This window comes from Pelophylax lessonae (assembly GCF_965119305.1).
Source record: "Pelophylax lessonae genome assembly, chromosome: 1".
In the NCBI taxonomy this organism is placed as follows: domain Eukaryota; kingdom Metazoa; phylum Chordata; class Amphibia; order Anura; family Ranidae; genus Pelophylax; species Pelophylax lessonae.
Genome location: NC_138768.1, coordinates 64,704,068 through 64,730,458, shown reverse-complemented (window position 1 = coordinate 64,730,458; position 26,391 = coordinate 64,704,068). Strand labels below are relative to the sequence as shown.

Below are 26,391 nucleotides of genomic sequence, written 5' to 3'. Positions count from 1 at the left end.
TAATACTGTCCTCCCATACCTTTTTGCACTTCAATGCTTTTAGAATTATAAACCATTGATCACAGTGTAATATAAGGCAGCTCATTTATTGTATTTTAGAGAAACAAATCTGAAGTTCAGAATGTCTCTTGAAGTGACTGACAAGCTTCTGCAGGATGAGAAGTCGCTGGCTGATTTTGATGGTAAGTCTTCTGAGCTTAGACAATGCAATGGTGACCTGCAACATGTCGCTACCTACTGCAGCCAATAAAATAGATATTATTTCTGATAGACCTTTTAATATCTGCCTGTGTTTTGCTAATCCTACCACCACTTTCCTGCTCCAGCAGTTGTGCTTGGTGTCCAAATATGACTGTAGACCTTGACTCAGTGTATTCGGTAATCAGCTATAAGTAACAGACCTGGTCAGACACACCCCTTCTCTGCAATACAAGTCCTTGTATCAGGATACTTGTGCTGGCTACTGTGGTTGTTCCTTGGCTCTTATAGCACAGAGTGCTAGGAGAAACAAGGAAACAACATTTTCACTTCAGTTGTTTAAAAATGATATTCAAGTTTTTGTTTTTTTTGTTTTTTTTTGGAAATTGCTCTTGCAGATGTCAAGACTTGAGCCTTCAGTTAATGCCACTTTTTTTGTTAAAGTTGAATTTTAATCCAGTTTAGGCTGGCCTCCTTTCTAGTGGCCCCATGTTCCATTCCAGGGCATGATGGGACATATAATCTAATGGCACTGAGCATACTAGTAGCATTCCCCAAAAGGAAGTTCGGGGAAGAGGCACACACAGGAGTAGGGTGGATATTGTCGCATAATGTCAGAAAATGTCAGTGTTTGCGTTTTTTTTTTTTTTTGGTTTTTTTTTATGAAGAAGGAATTAATTGTTGTACTATGCAAAGGAGTTATTGCTAAAATGTTGGCGTTTAAAAAAAAAAAAAAAAAAAAAAAAAAAGACCTTTTACACTTGTAAGCAAATCACAATATGGGGATAAAGGACTATAAAGGGATATGCAGGTGAGAAACTTCAATGGGCTTTAATGCAGGCATTTAAGGACCCGTAAATACGATGATCAGATGGAAAAAAAACCCATTCGGAGTGATCATTCAATATTCTGATAATTAGTACACAGCTTTTGAGAGCTGATCAAAGGGACACACATGAAAAATGTTCTCGTGTGATAACAGAATGAACAATTTTTTGTGTAATTGGTATAGTATTTCTACAAAAAAAATTGTGACCAAGGCCACGCATGTTATTGTACACTACACTACAATACATTACATCACTTCCGAAGTTGTATTCGGTCTTCATTTTCACAACTTAAGTAACCAGAGGTGGGGAACTCTAGTCACATGACTTGACTTAAGTCAGACTTAAGTCACCAGTTTGAGGACTTGAGACTTGCTTGACTAAAATGAATAAAAGACTTGACTTGACTTTGACTTGGTATTCATGACTTGAGACTTGACTTTGACTTGAGACATATGACTCGAAATGACTTTACTTTTTAAAGTTATTAAATATTTGCATTTTCTCAAGATGTGTTAAAGCAAAATGAATGTGCCTGGTATGTTTCTGACACCGCAGTCACTTAAAACACCTCAGTGTGTTCTGATTTTTAGGACACTGGCTGTTTAACAATGGAAATACTTAGCATGTTTTTAGTGACTGTGGTGTTGACACATGAACGGACGAAGGATTTTGAGCTGTTTGGGCATTCAAAGTGATTCTTTAATATGCCAAGAAAAAAGCACTAAGCAGTTTTGTTAATGTTAAAAATAAAACAAAATCTTTCCTGACCACTGACTTTTAACTGATTTAAAGGTGAAAATTGGGGTAGATCAGTATTTTGACTTGATTTGGGACTTGAGCGAAATAAATGACTTGACTTGCTTGCTTTTCGCCACAGTAACTTGAGACTTGCACATGTGTGACTTACTCCCATGTCTGTAAGTAACCTATCGGTTTTCGATAAAAGATTAGCATGCAAAATAAAAAAAAAAAAATGGATGATCATTCTTCCGATATTCTCATTGTGTGTATCAGGTTTTATGCAGCTTGCAAGGAGCATCAAATAAAAAATTGATAAATGGGTGTATATTATTATATACTGTGAAGTAAAAGTATGTGTGTGTGTGTGTGTGTGTGTGTGTGTGTGTGTGTGTGTGTGTGTGTGTGTGTGTGTGTATATATATATATATATATATATATATATATATACACACACAGGTCCTTCTCAAAAAATTAGCATATTGTGATAAAGTTCATTATTTTCTGTAATGTACTGATAAACATTAGACTTTCATATATTTTAGATTCATTACACACAACTGAAGTAGTGTAAGCCTTTTATTGTTTTAATATTGATGATTTTGGCACACAGCTCATGAAAAACCAAAATTCCTATCTCAAAAAATTTGCATATCATGAAAAGGTTCTCTAAACGAGCTATTAACCTAATCATCTGAATCAACTAATTAACTCTAAACACCTGCAAAAGATTCCTGAGGCTTTTAATAACTCCCAGCCTGGTTCATTACTCAAAACCGCAATCATGGGTAAGACTGCCGACCTGACTGCTGTCCAGAAGGCCATCATTGACACCCTCAAACAAGAGGGTAAGACACAGAAAGAAATTTCTGAACGAATAGGCTGTTCCCAGAGTGCTGTATCAAGGCACCTCAGTGGGAAGTCTGTGGGAAGGAAAAAGTGTGGCAGAAAACGCTGCACAATGAGAAGAGGTGACCGGACCCTGAGGAAGATTGTGGAGAAGGACCGATTCCAGATCTTGGGGGACCTGCGGAAGCAGTGGACTGAGTCTGGCGTAGAAACATCTAGAGCCACCGTGTACAGGCGTGTGCAGAAAATGGGCTACAGGTGCCGCATTCCCCAGGTCAAGCCACTTTTGAACCAGAAACAGCGGCAGAAGCGCCTGACCTGGGCTACAGAGAAGCAGCACTGGACTGTTGCTCAGTGGTCCAAAGTACTTTTTTGGATGAAAGCAAATTTTGCATGTCCATTCAGAAATCAAGGTGCCAGAGTCTGGAGGAAGACTGGGGAGAGGGAAATGCCAAAATGCCTGAAGTCCAGTGTCAAGTACCCACAGTCAGTGATGGTCTGGGGTGCCATGTCAGCTGCTGGTGTTGGTCCACTGTGTTTTATCAAGGGCAGGGTCAATGCAGCTAGCTATCAGGAGATTTTGGAGCACTTCATGCTTCCATCTGCTGAAAAGCTTTATGGAGATGAAGATTTCATTTTTCAGCACGACCTGGCACCTGCTCACAGTGCCAAAACCACTGGTAAATGGTTTACTGACCATGGTATTACTGTGCTCAATTGGCCTGCCAACTCTCCTGACCTGAACCCCATAGAGCATCTGTGGGATGTTGTGAAGAGAAAGTTGAGAGACGCCAGACCCAACACTCTGGATGAGCTCAAGGCCGCTATCGAAGCATCCTGGGCCTCCATAACACCTCAGCAGTGCCACAGGCTGATTGCTTCCATGCCACGCCGCATTGAAGCAGTCATTTCTGCAAAAGGATTCCCGACCAAGTATTCAGTGCATAACGGAGCATAACTATTTGAAGGTTGACTTTTTTTGTATTAAAAACACTTTCTCTGTCGCTCATTGACAGACGTAGTCCTCGTTGATTCAACACACTCGGGTTATGCTGCCCTCTACAGGAGTAGGACTAGACAGGAAAGAAAACACTCTGGCCACACCCTAGGGGCAGTCCCAGAGGGTATATCCTCTCTCTCTCTCTCTCTGCTACAGCAAATCATTTTTTTTCTGTCTAGTTAGGAGTAAGGACCTAGATACCTTGCTGGGATCTTCGGTCCTGGCAGGATTTTTTTCTTAGAAAAGATTTTTTAGACCGCTTTTTTTCTCCAGTGTTCCTGTGAGATCTTCAAGCAAGAAAGCTGAACTGGGCGACGGGCTGGATGTTGAGATCCAGTGGTCACCCCAGTTCAGCCTACGAGCGCGTGCAGGCCATAGCTCCGCGCTGGGTCGGCCGCGACATAGTCCCACTGGACGGGGACTGACCCTGCGAGTTAAACGTCTCGCCGAAACGCCTAAGACCATGAGTCACGGCGTCCGTACTGGTCGACAGCCCTCCCACCTCGGTGGAGAGGGGTACTGTCAGGAGTTGGCGCCCGCCTGGTTCCGGTATGGTGAGTAGTATGTTCCCCCTTTCCCCCTGACGGGTCTTGTGAACACGGGCCCCTCGCTGTAATGGTAAGGATGGGTCTTCCCTCTATCCTATAACATGTCACAGATCCCCCTGTTTGAGTGTGATTTTTGTGAACAAAAAGCCAGGAGGCTTGGTTTGGGAGCTGACAATCTAATTGCAAAGATGTTAAAATGATGAAGTCAGTGGCAGTACTAGAACTGTACTGTGATAGTATAAAGTATCCTACCTGTCAGAAGCCACAAGGCGATGTCTATATATATGTATACTGCATTCCAGATCATTCCTCCAGCTAAACAGATGCCTCCCGACGGCCACGGACCGCATACGGCCCGCCAGGGTCCGGTACTGCCGACCACGCTGACCACCATGAGGGTGAAGGGTTGTGAGGCCAAGATCCTTCTGCAGACATGCCGCTATTCTGTGCAGGCCGCCGCCATTGTCTGGTAGATCGCACGAGGCCGCCATTTTGGTGTAGCCTTGTGTCTCCAGCATGGGGGCGGCCATGTTTGAGGTGACTCAAACACCTCGTGGAGCTAGGGGAGGCGCCGGAAGGCGTGCAGAGGGGCGGAGCCGCCTCCTTTCTTCCCGGGAAGCCAGCCAAGAGACTTCCTGTCTGCTCTAGACAGTGCTGAGACAAGTTGCAGTTGAAACTCTGAGCATCAAGTGGTGAGCCCTGGGGTCTATCTCTCTCTCTCTCTTGCTCTATAGCCTAAGCAGGTACACTGAGGGGCTTTGTGGCGCTGGGGGTCTGAAAAAAAAAAAAAAGAGAAAAAAGTGGTTTTATTTTTTTTTTGGCAAATTGATTTTTTCCGGGTATCATCTGGAATTATCATGGACCCTGCCACACAGGTACCCCCACCTGTTTCCCTCGAGGGGGCCGCGGGACCCGCCGGTGCACAGAGTATGGATGCATTTACAGCAGTTTTGGAGTCTTTGGTGGCTCGGGTGGAGACGGCCTGTCAGGAACGGGGGTCAAGAAAGCGACCCCCGCCTACCCCTATATCATCTGATACTTCAGATTCAGATTCTGAGATGGTCACTGCAGCTGCAGGTCCCTCTGCAGGGGCTGTTGTCTCAGGTAAAGTTCCCTCAGACAGTGAGGAGGACGTTCATGCTTCCGCCATAATTCAGGAAGAAGCATTGGTGGATGCACTAGTTGTGGCGGTTCGGGAAACCTTAAGACTTGAGGTTTTACCGGCAGAGGCAACTGAAACAGAGATTCCCTTTTGGTACTAACAAACCCACCAAAACGGTGAAGGTTTTTCCTGTACCCAAGTGTTTTGGTAATAAAATTAAAGAAGAATGGGAGCATTCTAAGCGTACCTTTACTATTTCCAAGCGCATTGCTAGACGCTATCCGTTTGAGGAATCCCTCATTAAGAAATGGACGGTACCACCAGTGGTGGATCCACCTATTTCCAGACTGAATAAAGCCACAGTTATTCCGGTGGAGGACGCTTCTTCCTTTAAGGATCCGGTGGAACGGAAAGAAGAAGCGGAGTCCCGCACTATCTTTTCCCTGATAGGGTCAGCCTTTAGACCAGTAATTGTCATTGGTTTAGTGTCTCAGACATTACGGAATGGGCGAGATTGGTGCGCCAGGACCTGAAGGGGAAAGATATCCCCCTGGCAACAACTGATTTGATGGAACAGATTATACAAGGACTACAGTTTATCTGTGATGCAGCCTTGGATGCTACCCCCCTATTAGGGCATGCATCTATGTCAGCGGTAATCTTCAGACGTGAGCTGTGGTTAAAATGCTGGTCAGCGGACCTAGGTTCCAAAAAGACCTTGACGAATCTCCCCTTTCAGGGGAATCGCCTATTTGGGGCCACCCTAGATGAGATCATTAAGGATGCCACTGGGGGCAAAAGCACTTTTTTGCCACAGGCTGCTAAAGCTAAAGGACCTCGTAACAAGCGGGGACCTTTCTTTACCGCCCATAAAGGGTTCGTTCGCTCAGCTGGAGCAAGCGGGAAGGGCAAGACTCCTCCAGGAGGGTTCAAGAAGGGCTGGTCGGACAGACAAAAGACCGACTCAGCCAAACCTGAAGCAAAGGATTACACAACCTGAAGGTGCGCCCCCACCCGGCTTGAGGGTGGGGGGACGTCTTCACCGGTATTCAGGGCATTAGATCGAGCATTGAACACTACCGGTGCGATTCTTCCCTTCCAACATCTAAGTACTACAGGGAGCGGTAGTTACCGTTCCCTGAACAGATCATTTTCTTTACCTTTTCCAAAGATTAGCCTCAGTTCCCCACAAGAATGGGATCCGGTTGAACAGACAGACCAAGGAGCCTCTAGCCGGGTGACTTCGGTCCCTGTGGTTCAACCAGGAAAAATCACCACTCCTGATAGGAATCAGGTGTCTGATAAATGTGTGGGAAGAGAGAACGATCAGACTTTGTCGGATGGCCGGGGCCAGATAGCTCTAGGGCAGCCTGGTTCGGATCCAGTCAGCACCAGTTGTCCTGGAAATTCTAGGATGGCCTCTTCAAGCCGGTCTGGCCGACTTGGACATGCTAGTCGCGGACGTTCCTTGGGAACTTCTTCTCAGAGAGTGTCTGCGGTCTCAAGGACCGATCTCCCATCGTGCTTTACAGTCGCTGGTTTTAATGGCCTGGCCATTGAGACCCAGGTACTGAAGGACAGAGGTTTGTCAGCTTCAGTTGTTCCTACTCTAATTAAGGCAAGGAAAGCGACTTCCAGCAAGGTCTATTATCGCACATGGAAGACTTCTATCGCGTGGGGCGAATCGTTAGGAATTCCTCCACGTACCTATTCGGTGACCCGAATATTGGCCTTTCTGCAAAAGGGGGTTGAGCAGAAACTAGCCTTGAGCACCATCAAGGGTCAGGCTTCAGCATTAGCAATCTTCTTTCAGAAGCCTTTGGCTACAAAATCCTTGGTGCGGAATTTAATCCAGGGGTGCGGCACCTGGCTCCACCAGTCCGCGCGCCCTTACCGCCTTGGGATCTTAATTTGGTTTTGTCGGTTCTGCAGAAACCTCCCTTTGAAAACATCAGGGAGATTCCCTTGCTGACTTTATCCCAGAAGGTAGCCTTCTTAGTGGCTATCACTTCTGCACGCAGGGTGTCAGAACTGGCTGCATTGTCATGCCAGTCCCCATACTTAGTGATTCATAGGGATAAGGTAGTTCTTCATCCTAAGCCATCCTTTCTTCCAAAGGTGGTTTCAGATTTTCGTCTGAATGAAGATATTGTACTACCTTCCTTGTGTCCTCAGCCCGATCATCATCGGGAACATGCGTTGCATTCCTTGGATGTGGTTCGGGCAATCAGGGTATAACTGAAAGCTACGGAATCGTTCCGTAAGACGGATTCACTTTTTGTGATCACGGATGGCCCCAGAAAGGGGTTGCCTGCATCTGCCACGACTATCTCCAAATGGATTAGACAGACGGTGGTACAGGCTTATTCTATTAAGGGTCGGAGTCCTCCGTTCCCTGTTAGGGCGCACTCCACTCGAGCGCTCAGTACTTCCTGGGCCTTTCGCCATCCGGCGTCAGTGGTCCAGGTATGTAAGGCGGCCACCTTGTTGTCGGAACATACCTTTACAAAATTTTATAAGATTGATGTGATGGCATCAGCGGATGCCTCATTTGGCCGCAAGGTTTTGCAGGCCGCAATTTGAGGAGACCGGTGGTCTACCTCGAGGGTTTTTTTCTGTTGAGTCTCATCTTTGATTGAGCATTGAAGACTTCTAGTTGGCACCGATTGGGCCTTCTAGATTGGATTTAATTTCCATTTTCCCACCCCTCATTTGTGGTACTGCTTTGGGACGTCCCGAGTGTGTTGAATCGAGGACTACGTCTGTCAATGAGCGACAGAGAAAAATGGATTTTTGTAAAATCTTACCGTAAAATCCTTTTCTCTTAAGCTCATTGACAGACGTAGTACCCGCCCCTCTATTTTGAGTTGGGTTGGGTTAAATTCTCTAAACACTGCTTTGTGACATAACTGATTTGCTGTAGCAGAGAGAGAGAGGATATACCCTCTGGGACTGCCCCTAGGGTGTGGCCAGAGTGTTTTCTTTCCTGTCTAGTCCTACTCCTGTAGAGGGCAGCATAACCCGAGTGTGTTGAATCAACGAGGACTACGTCTGTCAATGAGCTTAAAAGAAAAGAATTTTACGGTAAGATCTTACAAAAATCCATTTTTTTTTTTTTATTGGTCAGATGAAATATGCAAATTTTTTGAGATAGGAATTTTGGTTTTTCATAAGCTGTATGCCAAAACCATCAATATTAATAACAATAAAAGGCTTGCACTACTTCAGTTGTGTGTAATGAATCTAAAATATATGAAAGTCTAATGTTTATAAGTACATTACAGAAAATTAAAGAACTTTATCACAATATGCTAATTTTTTTAGAAGGACCTGTATATATAGTGTATGTGTGTGTGTGTGTGTGTGTGTGTGTGTGTGTGTATATATATATATAGTGTGTGTGTGTGTATATATATATATATATATATATATATATATATATATATATATATATATAATATACTTTCTTTTTTTTTCTGCGTTCCTTTTAAAAATTCAATGACAAATAATATTGGAAACAATGTGTTAATCCGTTGAGTGTGAAGGAATGCAGAGGTATGAACAGTGTGACTGCTGACCAGGTCATTAATGTGTAGGAATACTGAACCACAGCCAAATGTAGTCTGAGTCAGGGAGGAAAGTCACCCCAGAAAGAGAGCAGGATGACAGCAGAGCGATCTGTACTGCACGTTGTCCTAGATGAGAGCTCAGCTGTCTATGAACAGCTAAAATAATGATTTTTTTTTTTTCAAATATCCTTTCCTCTGGAAAGAATGCCCACGTTCTAGTTTAGTGAGTTGAGCCTTTTATCAGAGTTTAGGTGAAGGGAATCCAGTTTTCATTACTCCCCTCCATTAAGAAAGCTTGGAAGGTAACCTGCAAGTCCTCCAGTCCCGGTCATTTACCTTTTTGTGCTTCTGGATAACCACTGAGGCGAGACAAATGTTCCTGCAACACGTCAGCCATGTGCAGCTCGGCTTGTTTTAAAAGTTTAAAGGAGAAATTAAAATATAGACTTTTAAATACAGTATGTGGGGTTGTTTTTAAAGCCTTGTAGGCAGGGATTACATTATAGGTGGCTGAAAAATAAAAGGTACCCCATCCTGCCTGGATGATTTTAACCCCTTTTAATATAGCCTCTCAGAGGGCCTCCAATTTGAACTCCCTCTTGCAGCATGAACACGTCAGCAGGACATGACTTCATAGAAATAATTTTTATAGAAAAATTGTACTATGATCAACACTTGTAGCCTTTACACTTTTATGTATTGTTTTTCAACTTTTCAAACTGTTTTATAATCTCTTAAAAAGATTATTGAATATGTATTTTATACATGGAGCACCTATGACCTATGCTTTGTTTCTATAGACAAAGCACAGCAGTTGCTGCATTATAGTCCTCCTCCCTCCTCTTCCCTTTCCCTCCTCTTCCCTTTCCCTCCTCTTCCCTTTCCCTTCTCTTTCCCTTTTTTCCCTCCTCTTCCTCTTTCCCTTTTTCCCCTCCTCTTCCTCTTTCCCTTTTTCCCCTCCTCTTCCTCTTTCCCTTTTTCCCCTCCTCTTCCTCTTTCCCTTTTTTCCCCTCCTCTTCCTCTTTCCCTTTTTTCCCCTCCTCTTCCTCTTTCCCTTTTTTCCCCTCCTCTTCCTCTTTCCCTTTTTTCCCCTCCTCTTCCTCTTTCCCTTTTTTCCCCTCCTTCCTCCTCCTTAGGCCCCTTTCACACATGCTGTCCGTTTGTCCGTTTTTCATCCATCCGTTGACGGATGAAAAACGGACATCAATATAGCTCTATGTAAAAACAGATGACAACGGATGATCATCAGTTAACATCCGTTTTCATCCGCTTCCATCAATGTCCGTTTTTTTTTTTAACGGATGAATGCCCTATATTTCATCCGTCAAAAAAACGGATCGGACGGAAAATGGACACATTTTGACGTGACTGAACTGATGAACTGAACAGACCGTATGTGTGAAAGAGGCCTTACTCCTCTGCCCTCCCCCTCCTTCCTCCTTCCTCCTCCTTCCTTCCTCCTCCTCCTCCTTCCACACTTGTACGACTTGTCCTGCAACTTGGGTCTGCAAAGTCGCATTACAAGTTGTACCCCATGATTTCCAATGAGTACCGTTCATATCTGTGCGACTTCAAAGTCTCTGCACTACTTTGGTCTGACTTTGATGCGAGTTGAGCTCCGAAGACCTCAAGATTACACAGGCATGGCTTCCAAGTCGCGGCAAGGATGAGTGGCAAAGTCGCACAACTTTCAGGTTGTACAAGTTTGATAGGGGCCTAACTGAAAGTCCTTTCACCCATTTAGCAGTGTATATTGAGCTTCAGGTATTCAGCTCTGTAACTAGGCTTTTTTCAGCAATGCAATTAGGTTAGCCTGGTAAACACGTGGAAGAGCTGTGGTTATATGGAATATTCATATACATATATATCATAGTTTTATGAAAAATCCAAAATTATTATAAAGAGGTTTAGTCTTGAGCATAATAAATGAAAACTGTGTGTGTGTGTAGATCTATATGTATGTATGTATGTGTATATTACTGTGCAAATGTTTTATGCATGTGTGAAAAAATGCTGTAAATTTAAGAATGCTTTCAGAAATGGCAGTATTTAAAAGTTTATTTTTATCAACTAACGAAATGAGTAAAAAATAGTAAAGTAAACGGAAGAGAAATCCAAACCGAATTAATATTTGTTGTCATCACCCCATGCCAGGGTAATCCTGATTGCCCGAAGTTGACATGGTGAGGTGCACCATGGAGAAACGTAACGCTTTTCATAAGATCCCAAGCGGTACAATGAGTGTCTGCAGGCAACAGTGAAGCATGGTGGAGGTTCCATACAAGTTTGGGGTTGCATTTCTGCAAATGGAGTTGCAGATTCGGTCAGGATCAATGGTGTCCTCAATGCTGACAAATACAGGCTGATACTTATCCATCATGCCATATTATCAGGAAGTCATGTGATTGGCCCCAAATTTATTGTGCAGCAGGACGACCCCAAACGTACAAAGTAATTAAGAACGGTCTTCAGTGTAATGCCTCTTGCATACTGCAGCTTTAAAAAGCTCAGTACAGCTTTTTTTTTTTTTTTTTTTTACTAAGCTAAAATACAGCCCGTTATTTGTAGTGTGCCAGTGCACACAGGTGCGTAAACAAGAGCTGTGCATTCTTCAGGTAAAAAAAAAAAAAAAAGTCGTCTTTTTTGGTCAGTAATTTACGCCTCATGCGCGCAAATGTGCACAAATGAGTGCAAATGGCCATTTACATATTGAGCGAAAAAGTTTTCACGCATTTGTGTGAAAATATGCGAACACATATACGCGAAAATGCGCGCTAATAGGCAGAATACATTGCAAAAGAAAGCTGAAAAAGTAGATGCTCAAACAGGGATATCGTGTGCAAGAGGCCTTAAGAAGAACGAGAAGTTCTGAAAGTGATGGTTCGGCCCCCACAGAGCCCTGATCTAGACATCATGGAGTCTCTGGGATTATATGAAGACACAGAAGGATTTGAGGCAGCCAACATCCACAGAAGATCTGTCCTTGGTTCTCCAAGATGTTTGGAACAACCTACCTGCCAAGTTCCTTCAAAAACTGTGTGAAAGTGTACCTAGAATTTTTTTATTTTTTTTTTAGGAAAAAGGGTGGTCGCAACAAATTTTGATTTGAATTTCTCTTCTGTTTTACTACTTTTTTTTTCTCATTTATTTAAATTGGCCCCCAGTTGTGTGTGTGTGTGTGTGTGTGTGTGTGTGTGTATATGTGAGGTGGGGGAAGGCATGGCTTGATGTCAATGTACCTTATGTAAACCACTGTGTTAAATTGTCAGCGCTATAAATGGCCTCCAATAAATGTATATTTATTGTCCCATATAGTTCATACCTGCAAAGCTCCTCTACCCATCCCTTTTTTATGGCCAGTAATAAACTTGTGCTGTCCTATGCAGATGTGATTGATAGCACCTCTTCTTGGGCCCCAAGCATATCACGTGAATCTTGAGGCAAACCAGAATTTACCATTCAAGGCAGTCCACGAACCAAGAGCCTGTAGAAAAAAATCAGTGGTTGCTCTTGCGCTAAAATAGAAAGTAACCTGAGCTAGGTCTTGGATTAGTGCGGATTTTTTTGTTTTTTTCAGTAGTTGTGATTAAATGTTTATATTTAACACACTAGGAACAAAGTGAAATGACTGTTTTCTCTTGACAGGAATGGTGATTTGTGAAGAGCCCAACAATCGCTTGGATAAATTTGTTGGGACGCTGTGTTGGAGAGGGATGAGCTACGCGCTAGATGCTGATAAAATCTTACTACGCGGCTGTACCATCCGCAATACGTCCTACTGCCATGGGCTGGTCCTGTTTGCAGGTAGGATGCGTCATCTGTCCTTGGAAGACCTTGTATCTGGTCCATGAAATTTGGATGTTTAACTTCGATGTTCTGGGCCCTATAGCGAAATCCTAACAAACCAAGCAGTGGCCTTGTAAGGCACTAGACTAATGCCCCGTACACACGCGTCTATAGTTGGCAGTGAATTTTCGGCCAACGTCCGATTGGCTGATTTTCGGCTTGTTGGTATAATAAAGGAAAAGGAATTGGCAGCACTCCAGGTTGAGTCAAAATCCAGATTTATTGACTGGACATCCAAATATGACAATCGTGACAAGGTAGATGCGTTTCACACACTGACTGTGTGCTTAATCAATTTGGTAATGATTAAGAACACAGTCAGTGTGTGAAACGCGTCTACCTTGTCACGATTGTCATATTTGGATGTCCAGTCAATAAATCTGGATTTTGACTCAACCTGGAGTTCTGCCAATTCCTTTTCCTTTATCAAGTTTTCACGGAGGCGAGCCGGGGCATGCACCGGTGTGAGTCATCAGGCAATTACACCACCTTGAGCAGTGAGTTCTTGTCTCTTCAATTGTTAGTATGATGTTTTCGACAACAGACTCCGACTTTTCGGCTGAAAAAAATTGGTTGTGCAGGCTATAAAATTTTTGTTGGCCGTCACCACAACGGCCGATTTTTCCATCAGTCAGTACAGATTTCGGCAGACAAAAATCTGATGAGCAAGACTGGGCATGCTCAGAGAAGAAAAAACACAAGGAAAGTAAACCAGCACATGACATCACTTCTGAAGTAGATTTTTGTTGGCCGAGAAAATACGTGTGCAGTCTAGAGCACATTTCAACCAACACAACAACACTGGACAAAAGTCGGCCAATCGGTCGGCCGATAATCGTTGCGTGTGTACGAGGCTTTAAGCCCCGTACACACGATCAGATTATCGAACGATCTGTCGTCCGTTTTTTGTGGCATGCTAGTCTGATGTGGAAAGTGAAGAGGTTATGTTCATACGAATTTTCCCGTACGACAGAAATCTACTCCAGAAGTGATGTCATGTGTTGGATTTTTTTTGTATGTGTTCTTTCATCTCTGAGCATGCCTAGTCTTGCTTTTAAGATTTTTTTTCCGTCTAAATCTGTACTAATGAGATGAAAATCGGACGTTGTGTTGACGGATGATAAAAATTTTATAGCCTGCACATCAGGATTTTGTTAGCCAAAAGTCGGAGTTGTCTGTCGAACACCACACTAACAATCTGAAAATCGGCAGATCGGTCGATGGATGGATTTTCCCTACAGATTTTCTTATCGTGTGTACGGGCCTTTAGACTAACACAACCTTGGTGAAAAGTCCACCAGCATGTTTGATCCACCAGATATCAGTAGACATTTAGAAGGGCTGCCTCAGAGTGACCACTGCGATAGCGGCAAGAAACACGTGAGAATAGAACACTGACAAGGCGTTCCTAAAATAAGTGGGTGTCATATATGCACGATGTGATTAGTCCTCAAAGGGCTGACTGGCAGTAATATCGGAAGCCCAGAGGACAGTGTATCCATTAAAAGTTTTGATCTATTCCACACACTGTTAAACAATTGAGATTAATGGTGGTTACCAGTTGATGGGTAAAGGAAGAAGTGACCGCACTCCGAAGTAGAAATAAAAAAAGGAGTGTTTTATTCCACATCAAATAAACATCAAAAGTTCAAACTGTGAGACATAGGACAATAGGTAGACGCGTTTCACGACTGAAGATGTCGCTTACTCATTACCAAGTGAATTCTGGACATGAACAGACCACAGATAAAGATAGATGTGCAGGTGAAAATGATAAAATTGATTTGGATGTTCATGGGAGTGAACCGCTGCAACCACCTGTGGTCTGATTACACGAACAGAATAATCCCCAACCAAAACATAAAACATGAAAAGTCTTAAAAATCACAAAACTTGTAAAGATACATACAGAAAAATACATATGTGTATATATAAACACAACATATGAGCAATTTTAGAACAATTTAGAAAAATTTCTATATGATATAGTATAAACAAGTGATAAAATCACATATATATTATGAATGTGAGTGTATGAAATGTGTTAATGTGAATAATGTATTGTAAATAAATGTATGATGACATATAGAACAATCTTGGTGATATATGTGCCTCCTAATAAAAAATATTAATTTAAGTATATAGATTAAATATGGAGGATGTGCACAAAAAAGCAAAAATCGGTTTAAGTAAAAAAAATGACCGGTATAGAGAACCGATATAGAAAATGTGTATGTGTAGAAAGATACATGTAAAGGAGAATTCAAAAGAACATCGTGAATTAAAATAAAGTAAAAATAGATATTAGAGTGAAAATTAAAATTATTTAAATTTTTTTAGTAAAAATAAGAAATCGAGCACATGTGAAAACTGATACGATGTCTTAAGCCCCGTACACACATACCGATCGTCGGCCGAACGATCGGCCGTCTTTTGTCCCCGGGCTGTCGTGTCTGTTGAAAACTGCAAAAGACTGCACATGAATTTTGTCGGCCAACAGCAGCCGACTGCAGAAGTGATGTCATGTGATGGTTAACTTTCCGTGTGTTTTGTCTTTTCGGAGCATGCCCAGTCTTGCAAATCTGCTGTCTGTCGGCCGAATTCTGTACTGACTGGCGAACAATCGGCCGTTCTGGTGTCGGCAGATTCTGTTCGGCCGAAAGTGCGCTGTCGGCTGTCGGAAGCATCATACTAACAAGCCGAAAATCGGCTGATCGGTCGTCGGCCGAATCTTTTCAGGCGACAATCTGCACGTGTGTACGGGCCTTAAGTCTCACTAAATTTAACGAATTCTAAAACCAGTTGATGACCAGCCCTATACCACAGGCATGCAGGATATGCTGGAGAACTGGGTTACCAAAAAGAAGGGGAAGCTTCACTTTGCAAAGAGTACCCCATCGCGTGCAAGAAAAAAAAAAAAAAAAAAAAACTGAATTTTTGCTTGCATATGATTGGATGATGGAAGTCAGCAGAGCTTACCCTCATTTAAAAAGATCCGGAGCAAATGCCCTTGTGGGGTGAAACAGTATTTGCAAAGTGCGCAGTCTATTTGCATTTAGTAAATCAACCCCAAAATGTAATGCTTTATAGAGCTTTCTCATCCAGGGGGTGTACGTTGTGGATGTTCCTGTTATCTACTAAAATCATCACCGCCATGTGACCAGGTTTGGGGGAGAAGCAAGTAAACCTACTAATATGCATTTTATTGCAAATTTTGGACTAAATTCATACAAAACATGGGGAAGATGCACAAACTCCCTTGCAGATAATAGTTTATGTACTAATTTGCATTTCTTTTTTTATATATATTTCAGGTGCTGACACAAAAATTATGAGAAACAGTGGGAAAACAAGATTAAAAAGAACCAAAATAGATTACTTGATGAACTACATGGTGTACACGGTAAAACAATTACTTCTAGTTATAAAAAATCCACTTAAAAATTTTTTCATTACTGCTTGTATCATCTGCTGTCATCTTTTCTAAGGCTCTGTTCGAACCGAGGCGATTTGAATCCCAGGCGGAATCGCCACTATCCTGCTAGCGATTCCAGAATTGCGGCAAAACATGGGGCACGTTTGCGATGCTATTAATTCTTAATGGCACCCCCAAACGCAGTGCAATTTTTGCTGCGATTATTGAGCGACACAATGCACTACAATCAAGGCAAAAATTGCAATGCCAAACGCTCCTGGCTTTGTGCCAAGATTTGGTACATGAGCTTCTTTGGAGCATTTTTGGAGTGGAGGGAGGACCATTTGAATGAATTGTGCCGCTCCGAAAATGCTCAACTGAAAACCACAAAAAAGCTAAAAAAAAAAAGTATTACAGCAGCCGTCGCTGCGCTACGCTCAAGTGTGAAAAGCTCATCAATCACATTAAGCGAACTAAACACACTAAAGGGTCTATTTGGCTGTGTGAATGCACAGCCATCATGAATAATACCCATATTGTGTCTATATTGTGTAATTCCTAGGATCGTCGGATCCATCTAGTGGCTGCACTGTGGTGAAATAATATTAAGAGAAGTAAGGGATTTTGTTTACCTAGGTGGATGCAGCCTCAGTCCGATGCTGCATCTGTCCGCTGCCGCCTCGAAGACTGAGAACCGAGCGATCAAACACCGTCGATTGCTTGGTTCTCAGAGCTCCGTGAGCAGAGAGCTGGTGACTATCGGTCACCGCTGTCTACTCTGGTCCTTCAACACCCCCCCTCCCCCACACGTTTACTGGAGCGACTGGCTCAGGCTCTCAGCGGCTTGCTGGGAGGCGTAGCCGGGTGGCGGTCCAGGCATGTGGGTGTGCCCTGACCATGTTGTCGTGATCTAGAGTAGACCACTGTCTGCTGCAAAACAAACTGCACTCCTGTGATCCATAGCAGAAGTGCAACCTATAAGGGGTTGCTGGTGCCTCAGACCAGATCGAGTGGGACTTTATGGGCAAGTAAGAGGTATATAGAGCAATTAGTATTATATCACTCAAAGAGTAGGTAGATAAATATTAAAATACAATAGTATTTAATCTGTAAATACCAGTAGTATATACAACAAGCATTGGGTGACAGTAGTGCTTGGGACAGAGGCCCAAGTGTGAGGAAAAGAAAGATGATTCCATGGAATCAGTGACAATGGTGTTATCGGGTGACTAAACCAATGGATTTTTCGTTGTCCCTTGAATGTTGAAATGGGACATAATCCCAGAAAAAATCCTAAATTGCTGACGCGTTTCGGCTCTCTTGTGGGCCTTTCTCAAAGCGTTCAGTCACTCAGTCTGTGGTCTATAGAAGTAATATAAAGTATAATATGTAAGGATAATTTAAAACAAATCCTTGAAATAATTTATTCTTAGTGTTGAAAATAATAATTACATACATGGGTGCAGCCATTACTTCCGCGCAGAGGCCCCTGTATCCGTTCACAGTCACAGCGGGAATCGTGTAATGCAGGGCCTAGGATTATAATTGTATTGTTTCTTACAATATATTTCAGATGGATCATGTAAATATATGTATGTATTTTTATATATATATTCCTCCACTTACAGTTTGAATGCACTGGTGGGAGGTTGTTCTCTCCGGAATCCAGGGGGTTAATTTCCCTCTTTTTTGCCGGGCTCTGATCTAGAGTGTAATAAATAAATATTGTGGATAGTATTTGGGGATGAATCCAGACAGGAGCAAAGCTGTCCAGTAAATATCCCAAAAGAAACAGTATTTTGGTACACATACATATACATTGGTGCCCACGTCACGCCGTCATGGAGCCCGTCTACGTGCAATGCGCATGCGCGAAGGGCTTCATAAGGCCGGGGAACGCTAGGTAATCCTCACTTCTCTCCAGCGGAGAGGAGAGGACGGACCTACAACACTGCGCCAGCCTAAAGGACAACTCCATCTATGTAAGTGTAACGGACTGCAAAGCCCCCATTATGATTTTTCTCAATAAACTTGGCACCAAGAAATAAAAGTCACTTTATACTTCTGTACCATACCACCTTCTGGAAGTTGTTTAAGCACCTTCAAGTTATAAGCACTTATGAAATACTGTTTCTTTTGGGATATTTACTGGACAGCTTTGCTCCTGTCTGGATTCATCCCCAAATACTATCCACAATATTTATTTATTACACTCTAGATCAGAGCCCGGCAAAAAAGAGGGAAATTAACCCCCTGGATTCCGGAGAGAACAACCTCCCACCAGTGCATTCAAACTGTAAGTGGAGGAATATATATATAAAAATACATACATATATATTTACATGATCCATCTGAAATATATTGTAAGAAACAATACAATTATAATCCTAGGCCCTGCATTACACGATTCCCGCTGTGACTGTGAACGGATACAGGGGCCTCTGCGCGGAAGTAATGGCTGCACCCATGTATGTAATTATTATTTTCAACACTAAGAATAAATTATTTCAAGGATTTGTTTTAAATTATCCTTACATATTATACTTTATATTACTTCTATAGACCACAGACTGAGTGACTGAACGCTTTGAGAAAGGCCCACAAGAGAGCCGAAACGCGTCAGCAATTTAGGATTTTTTCTGGGATTATGTCCCATTTCAACATTCAAGGGACAACGAAAAAATCCATTGGTTTAGTCACCCGATAACACCATTGTCACTGATTCCACGGAATCATCTTTCTTTTCCTCACACTTGGGCCTCTTACCCAAGCACTACTGTCACCCAATGCTTGTTGTATATACTACTGGTATTTACAGATTAAATACTATTGTATTTTAATATTTATCTACCTACTCTTTTCGAGTGAGATAATGCTAATTGCTCTATATACCTCTTACTTGCCCATAAAGTCCCACTCGATCTGGTCTGAGGCACCAGCAACCCCTTATACATTATACATATAGGGACGGTGGCAGAACCTACTTCAGTACATGTGTTCAAAAGAAATTCCCCCCTTCTTGCAGAAGTGCAACCTTTAATCGGGAATTTGCCCCATTATGGCCATTAGGTGGAGCTGATGTTTAGAGCAAATACACATATTGGGCACATTATGGAGAATATTTGCAACGCTGCATGGCATATTTTATTATAAATTGACAGCTAAGATTTCTTAGAGACTTGGATCTGCTTGAGAAAATCATTGTATGGATTCCTCTAACAACACCAAACAGCATTTCCTACTGGCTATAGTAGTCTAACTGCTGTAAAATCTGCTACCTGAATACCCGAACAGTGACTGCAGCTGGTAGGATGTGGTAACATTTTGGATGTCTTTTTTTTTTTTCCCCTAACAGGGACACATACAAACCTGTGTGTGTGTGTGTGTGTGTGTGCGCGCGCGTGTGTGCGCACGCATTCTTTATTGTCAAAAGTATTGGGACGCCTGCCTTTACACGCACATGAACTTTAATGGCATCCCAGTCTTAGTCTGTAGGGTTCAATATTGAGTTGGCCGACCCTTTGCAGCTATAACAGCTTCAACTCTTCTGGGAAGGCTGTCCACAAGGTTAAGGAGTGTGTCTATGGGAATATTTGACCATTCTTCCAGAAGCGCATTTCTGATAGCACTAATGTTGGAGGAAAAGGCCTGGCTCACAGTCTCCCCTCTAATTCATCCCCAAGGTCTTTTGAGTTGAGGTCAGGACTCTGTGCAAGCCAGTCAAGTTGCTCCACCCCAAACTCGCTCATCCATGTCTTTATGGACCTTGCTTCGCGCACTGGTGCACAGTCATGTTTGAACAGGAAGGGGCCATCCCCAAACTGTTCCCACAAAGTTGGGAGCATGAAATTGTCCAAAATGTCTTGGTATGCTGACGCCTTAATTGTTCCCTTCACTGGAACTAAGAGGCCAAGACAAACCCTTCAAAAACAACCCCACGCTATAATCTCCCCCCACCCCCCACCTCGTCAAATGATTTGAAACAGTGCAAAAAGCAAGGTCCATAAAGACATGGATGAGCCGGTTTGGGGTGAAGGAACTTGACTGGCCTGCACAGAGTCCTGACCCTAACCCAATAGAACACCTTTAGAATGAATTGGAGCGGAGACTGCGAGCCAGGCTTTCTCATCCAAAATCAGTGCCTGACATCACAAATGCGTTTTGGAAGAATGGTCAAACATTCCCATAGACACACTTCTAAACCTTGTGGACAGCCTTCCCAAAAGAGTTGAAGCTGTTATAATGCAAAGGGTGGGCCAACTCAATATTGAACCCTACGGACTAAAACTGGGATGCCATCAAAGTTCATGTGCGTGTAAAGGCAGGCGTCCTAATACTTTTGGAAATATAGTGTACATATCTTTGGACTCCTTTTATGTGCAATTTGCACATTAGCTGTCTTGAAGCTGAACTTTGGGCACAGACATTTTAATATCTTTATAATGTTATCTATGTTGGTGTCATTTCTCCGCCCCTGTGTATGCTATTTAAAAAACATAGAGTGGAATGATGATGCAACTGTAAAGGCTTAACATCCCCTCTCCCCAGCAGCACATACTCTCCTTCCCTTCACTCTTCCACCTCTACTCTCATCCCCTGGGAGCAAAATAAATTATCCTGCACTTCCGGGTTCATGGGAACATGTGGTCCACTCCCCTTTCTTCCAATACGTAAGCATTGGTGATTGGCTGCTCAGGTACTCAGTTCTGCTCCTTGGGGGCGGGGAGAGCTTCCTCAGCCCTGTGTAGGACTTACACAGGGCTGACGCTCTTCACTCCTCCTAGTGCCAGAATGGTAGTGGTGGTCTCATGAATAGGGATGATCGAACGGTTCGGGTCGACCATCGGTTCGGCCCGAACATTGGGTGTTCGAGGTTCGGCCGAATTTAGCACTTTTTGCCCAAAAAGTTCGGAATTCGGCAACCAGAACCGCCCAAAATGCAATGCTTCAGGAAATGGGCTTTAAAAGCCCGTGATTGGACCAGAACCATTAGCAAAAGCCAATTGAGAGGGCAGGAGAATGCTAGGAATGTGATTGGAGTGACTAGGGGGTCCCTAGACCAATCATTAGTGAATACGCCCCCCAGTATATAAGATCGCCCCCGCCAAATTCCTAGCATTCTTATACTGGACATGGAAGAGAGTGGAAGCAGTTCTGTTAATTTTACTTTAAAAGTGTCATTTAGCTATTTTTAGTGTGAGGAAAGGGATATCTAGTGTAGTTAGAGTGCTCCTTTACACTTAAGTTAGCTTCAAAAAATTAGTTTCTGTAGGGAAAGTATGAAGTGCCAGGGTGACCGTAATGTAGTGTAGGGGAAACTGACTGCCATGGCAGGCTGACCGACTGACCAAACCCTTCCATACCAGGGTGACCATAATGTAGTGTAGGGGAAACTGACTGCCATGGCAGGCTGACCAAACCCTTCCATACCAGGGTGACCATAATGTAGTGTAGGGGAAACTGACTGCCATGGCAGGCTGACCAAACCCTTCCATACCAGGGTGACTGTAATGTGGTGTAGCGGAAACTGACTGCCATGGCAGGCTGACCGACTGACCGAACCCTTCCATACCAGGGTGACCGTAATGTAGTGTAGGGTGAACTGACAGTGACTGCCATGGCAGGGTGACCAAACCCTTCCATGTCAGGGTGACCGCAATAGAGAAATGATCATTTCTCTGAATAGCTTCGGAACACCATTATGGCTTCTCACCAGCAAGCATTTTTTATGCTGCAGGGACTGCCACTGTCAGTGCTTTTTTGAGGACATGTTTGATGTCAGACATGACATCTGAACATGTGTATAGGGGGTATATATACACATATATGTCTGAATATATACCCCTAGACATATATAGGTGTGATAGTAGCAGAAATATATGCTTGCGCTAATGAAATCATTTACACTAATATATTTCTGCTACTATCACACCTATATATGTCTAGGTGTGTATAAACATATAAGTATGTGTGTATATATACCACTATAGACAAGTTCAGATGTTTTGCCTGCCTCAAAAGAACCCAAAAAAATGCCAAAAAAACGCTAGCGTCAAAAAAAAAAAAAATGCCCAGGTGTGTTTTTGCTGGCATTTTTTGGGGGGTTTTGGAGGCAGGCAAAACATCTGAACTTGTGCACAGTACCACTATACACAAGTTCAGATGTTTTTCCTGACTGAAAAGAACCCCAAAAAAGGCCTTCTATTAAACCGGGAGAGAAGCTAACTACCTGTCCTGAAAGAAAGTGTTCTAATACAATCTTTTTTTTTTTTCTGGTTCTGGACATGCTAGAGCTGAAACTTCACATGTACACCTTTTAGACCCCCCCAGATACGAAATCCAAAGTAAAAATCAAAAAATCTTTTTTTTTTTTTTTTTCAATAATTGCCTTTTTTATCAAAAATGACAATTTTTAAGAACTTTTTTTGTGTGATTAATAGTTAATGGGGCATGACTCAGAACCCTGGGCACTTTTTAGGGGCGTTTATTGGGTTTTAGGGCTTAAAAATTGTGTTTTTTGATTTACCGAAGTTCGGGTCCCATTGATTTCAATGGGGTTCTGAAATCCGGGCCGAACTTTCGGGAAGTTCGGATGTTCTGGCCGAACCAAACTTTTCAAAAGTTCGATCATTCCTACTCATGAAGAGGTAAGAGTATATGCTTCTGGGGAAGAAGGTAAGTTGTGAACACTTGTTTTGTCCTGCATGGGCCAATCACAGGTCCACTTTAAACAATTTTTTTGTCAAAGCATTTATGATAAACCTTTGCAAGTTAGTTTGAAGCACCAACAAAAAAATATATATATATAACACTGTAATGTACAATGTTTTATGTTTACCTGAATAAATTATTTGATTTATGCTCTGATTTTAACGTAATGCAGAATAAAAATTAAAATGTTAAACAAAAATTAAATGTATATGAGCCACTATACATTCCCTGGAACCAATGGTTGATTTTTAGTTTACATCTTTTTTTTTTTTTTTTCCCTTCCTAGATATTTGTTCTTCTCATCCTGGCATCAGCAGGCCTTGCTATTGGTCAGACTTTCTGGGAAGCCAAATTAGGACAAGCGAATGTATCCTGGTATCTGTACGATGGGAATGACTATCCTCCTACTTATCGTGGATTCTTAGCTTTTTGGGGGTACATTATTGTCCTAAACACCATGGTGCCCATTTCTCTCTATGTGAGGTGAGCCCCATTTAAAGAATGAACGTACTGAGTGAAGGTTTTAATATTTAGCATTCGGTGTTTTTTTTTTTTTTTTTTTTTGTTAATTTTATTTAGTTTTTTAAGTGCATTTTAGGACAAAACTAAAAGCTACTTTTGTTTCTTCTGTACTGAAATTTAAAGCAGTGTTATCAGTCATGCTCATTTAACTCTGCTGAACTACAGAACACTTCCCCCTCTCCTCATCTCTGTAACATGAGGGGTTGTAATCTAGCAGAATAGAACTGGAAAGGACTTATAACATTACTTGGGATTTTAGTGCAGCAGACGCAGCATTGTTAGCGCACTACAAGAAGTTGGGTGCTCACTGGACTTTTGGTAGGAATAACAGGTTTTTATTTGTGCTATGCTTTAAAAGGGATAAAACAAGTTGCAGAGGTGTATTGACTATTTTTTTTTTTGGCTTAGACCAGTGTTTCTCAACCTTTTTTTTCCCTGTCAAGGCACCCTTTAAAATTTCGCACAATCTCAAGGCACCCCATTCTAAAAAGTAAAAACTTAAATTGATAGTTTACAAATTGCAGCAGCATCCACACACGTGGGACACCCATCATTGGAGATGTGTTCTTAAAAATGCAATGTACCCTTGCACACTGGTACTGACTAGCATTCCAGCTTTTCTCTTCGACCCCAGTTTTCTACCTCAATCAGCTAACATGCCACAGTAATGACAGAGAGGGGCAGGTGATATTGTCAGGCGCCTGGCGTCCTTCTGATCAACCTATGCAATCATCAGTTGTTGGGACACTAGCAGCTTTCCAATACAATTCCCAAACTTGTAATGCTACACATTAAAACGCTGGATTTGTGAAAAAAAAAGGCAGCCTTGAGCCACCCTCTGGTTTGACAATGTTTGGTCAATTTTTAGGCCTTTTGCCAAGGCACCCCTGAAGAGTCTAGAAGGCACCCAGAGTGCCACGGCACCCTGGTTGAAAAAGGCTGGCTTATACACAAAGCCTTATGGTATATATAGGCAGTGAACACATTTTGTTTTACATTAATTAGACTTAAAGCGGAGTTCCACCCAAAAGTGGAACTTCCACTTTAAATAGTCCTAACCCCCTGACATGCCACATTTGGCATGTCATTTTTTTTGGGGGGGGGAGCGGGTACCTAGTTTTGACAGGTACCCGCTCCCACTTCCACTCGGATCGCCGCGGCGCCCTGAGCGGAAGTTCTCCTCTCTCCCTCCCTCCCTGCAATCTTCTGGGACATGTCAGAGGTCCCAGAAGATTGACTGCCAATCACGACGCATAGCGCAACTCGCGCATGCACAGTGCGTACCCGGCTGTGAAGCCGCAAACTGTCACAGCCGGGAGCCCACATCAGTGATGCCAGTGCCGCAGAGCAGAGAGGGAGAAGACGGCGCATCGCTGGACCGTGGGACAGGTGAGTGTGCGGTTAGGCTGGAACTCCGCTTTAAAGTGGAACTTGAAAAACCTGTAGCTGTAGAATGCTGCGTTTAAAAATTTGTGTTTTTTTAATTTTTTAATTCTTTCTTTAAGCCAAACTATGCTTCCATAAAAGCATGAAAGTGAAAACGCTGAATAGCAGAGTTTTTCTGCTTTTTTTTTTTCAGAGTTAGAGCGTTTTTACAGCTGAAAAACTCCTCCTCAAACTCACTAGTTATAGGGTTTTTTCCAGCCAAAAAAACACTCCTTCCAAAAACTGCTGATGAAAGCCTATGTGTACATGGATACAGGCTAACGTGCTGGAGAGTTTAATGGCTGCAGAAAAAAAAACGCCTGGAGCCAAAAACAGCTGTAAAAAGGTCCAGTGTGCATGAGTCCACAGGTTGGCTGTGCTCTCAACTGAACAGTCAAACCATCCAATAGCTGGTGTCATAACTGATCGCATGTGCAGCACTATGGCAGTTGAAGATAAAACAGAGGCCAAGATGGCAGCTTCCCTGGCTGAAACCGATGGGAGGGTTTGGTTCCGCTTTAGGTTGCACTCACACCTAAAAAAATGGTATTGGCTTCAGATATTTTAGGAAATGGTTAGAATCCCTATCGGGTTTTCCTCTCTAGCTGATACAACAGAAGTGAAAGGAAGACTCACCGAACTTGCTGGAAATTCCTTCTCAGCTGAAACGCGTATCCTCATTGGAGAACTCCCCTTCACCCATTGTTCTGGGCATAACTGTGAAAAGCGAGATTATGAATCTCCTCAGTTGGCACACAGTAATAAATAAATACCCAACTGTTCTAACCCTTCCACATTCTAAAAGAACCTCTGTTTCTCAACTAAAAAGAGAGAGACCCCTGCAGAAGCCAGTACTTAGGGCCATGTTGCCCATGGAGCCATCCACTTGAGGAGGTACGGGGAGGGGACTACACTGAGGCTGAATTGTCGACACCAGACATTTCATTCTCAGTGTATCTCCGTAACTATGGGCTCATCTTGTCCAGACATTACACCTATCACACGTGTCACTGAGCTGACTGCCCATGCGCCCATAGGCAGCACTACTGCCGGAGGCATCTATCTTTGCTGGTTTGCGGGGTTGAAAGATGATTGCCTCATGTGGCATCTGATCCTGGCACACTCCTACCTAGATGTGTTGCTGCTTTTTTCAGCCTCTGGGTTCTTGCAGGTATGTAGAATGTGACTCTTTTCCTCCCAACATGTGACAGTTCTGCGGCTTGGTGATTGGCTACTCAAACTCCCAGGGCTGTCACATAGGGCCAGTAAGAGTCCTCCGCTCTAGGTAAGCTTCAAATCTTGATTTGGAGAAAATATGGGACAAACCTTTTACTTCCAGTGGCCGGGTGGTGAAAGGAAGGTATGTACTACTTATGTTGTGAGAGTGGCTGCCATGTTGTGTTACTCTGCATGGGCAAAGAACAGATTTACTTTAGTATCTTCCCAACAATAGAACATAGTGGGACAGTTCCACATATTTCACTTTCAATGTTCTTTTTATTAAAGGGTTTTTACAGTTAAAGTCACATATTGATGTCCACCACATAGATCTTTGTCCCCATAGACTACCAGGCTCTTTGATAATACAGAAATGTGCCCGAAGAATTGGGAACGATTTAACAGGATCAGTTTTTCTCT

At 42.8% G+C, this 26,391-nt stretch overlaps 1 protein-coding gene across 1 annotated transcript in view; it reads left to right on the top strand.

The window, feature by feature from the left end:
* Nucleotides 1-26,391, top strand: part of LOC309561466 (phospholipid-transporting ATPase IC-like) — a 160,088-nt gene that overhangs the window by 92,911 nt on the left and 40,786 nt on the right. The window contains exons 9-12 of the mRNA XM_082265404.1: nucleotides 100-182; nucleotides 12,480-12,638; nucleotides 15,995-16,083; nucleotides 23,093-23,289. Coding sequence (XP_082121530.1) covers nucleotides 100-182; nucleotides 12,480-12,638; nucleotides 15,995-16,083; nucleotides 23,093-23,289 — 528 coding nt within the window. The remainder of the gene's footprint in view (nucleotides 1-99; nucleotides 183-12,479; nucleotides 12,639-15,994; nucleotides 16,084-23,092; nucleotides 23,290-26,391) is intronic.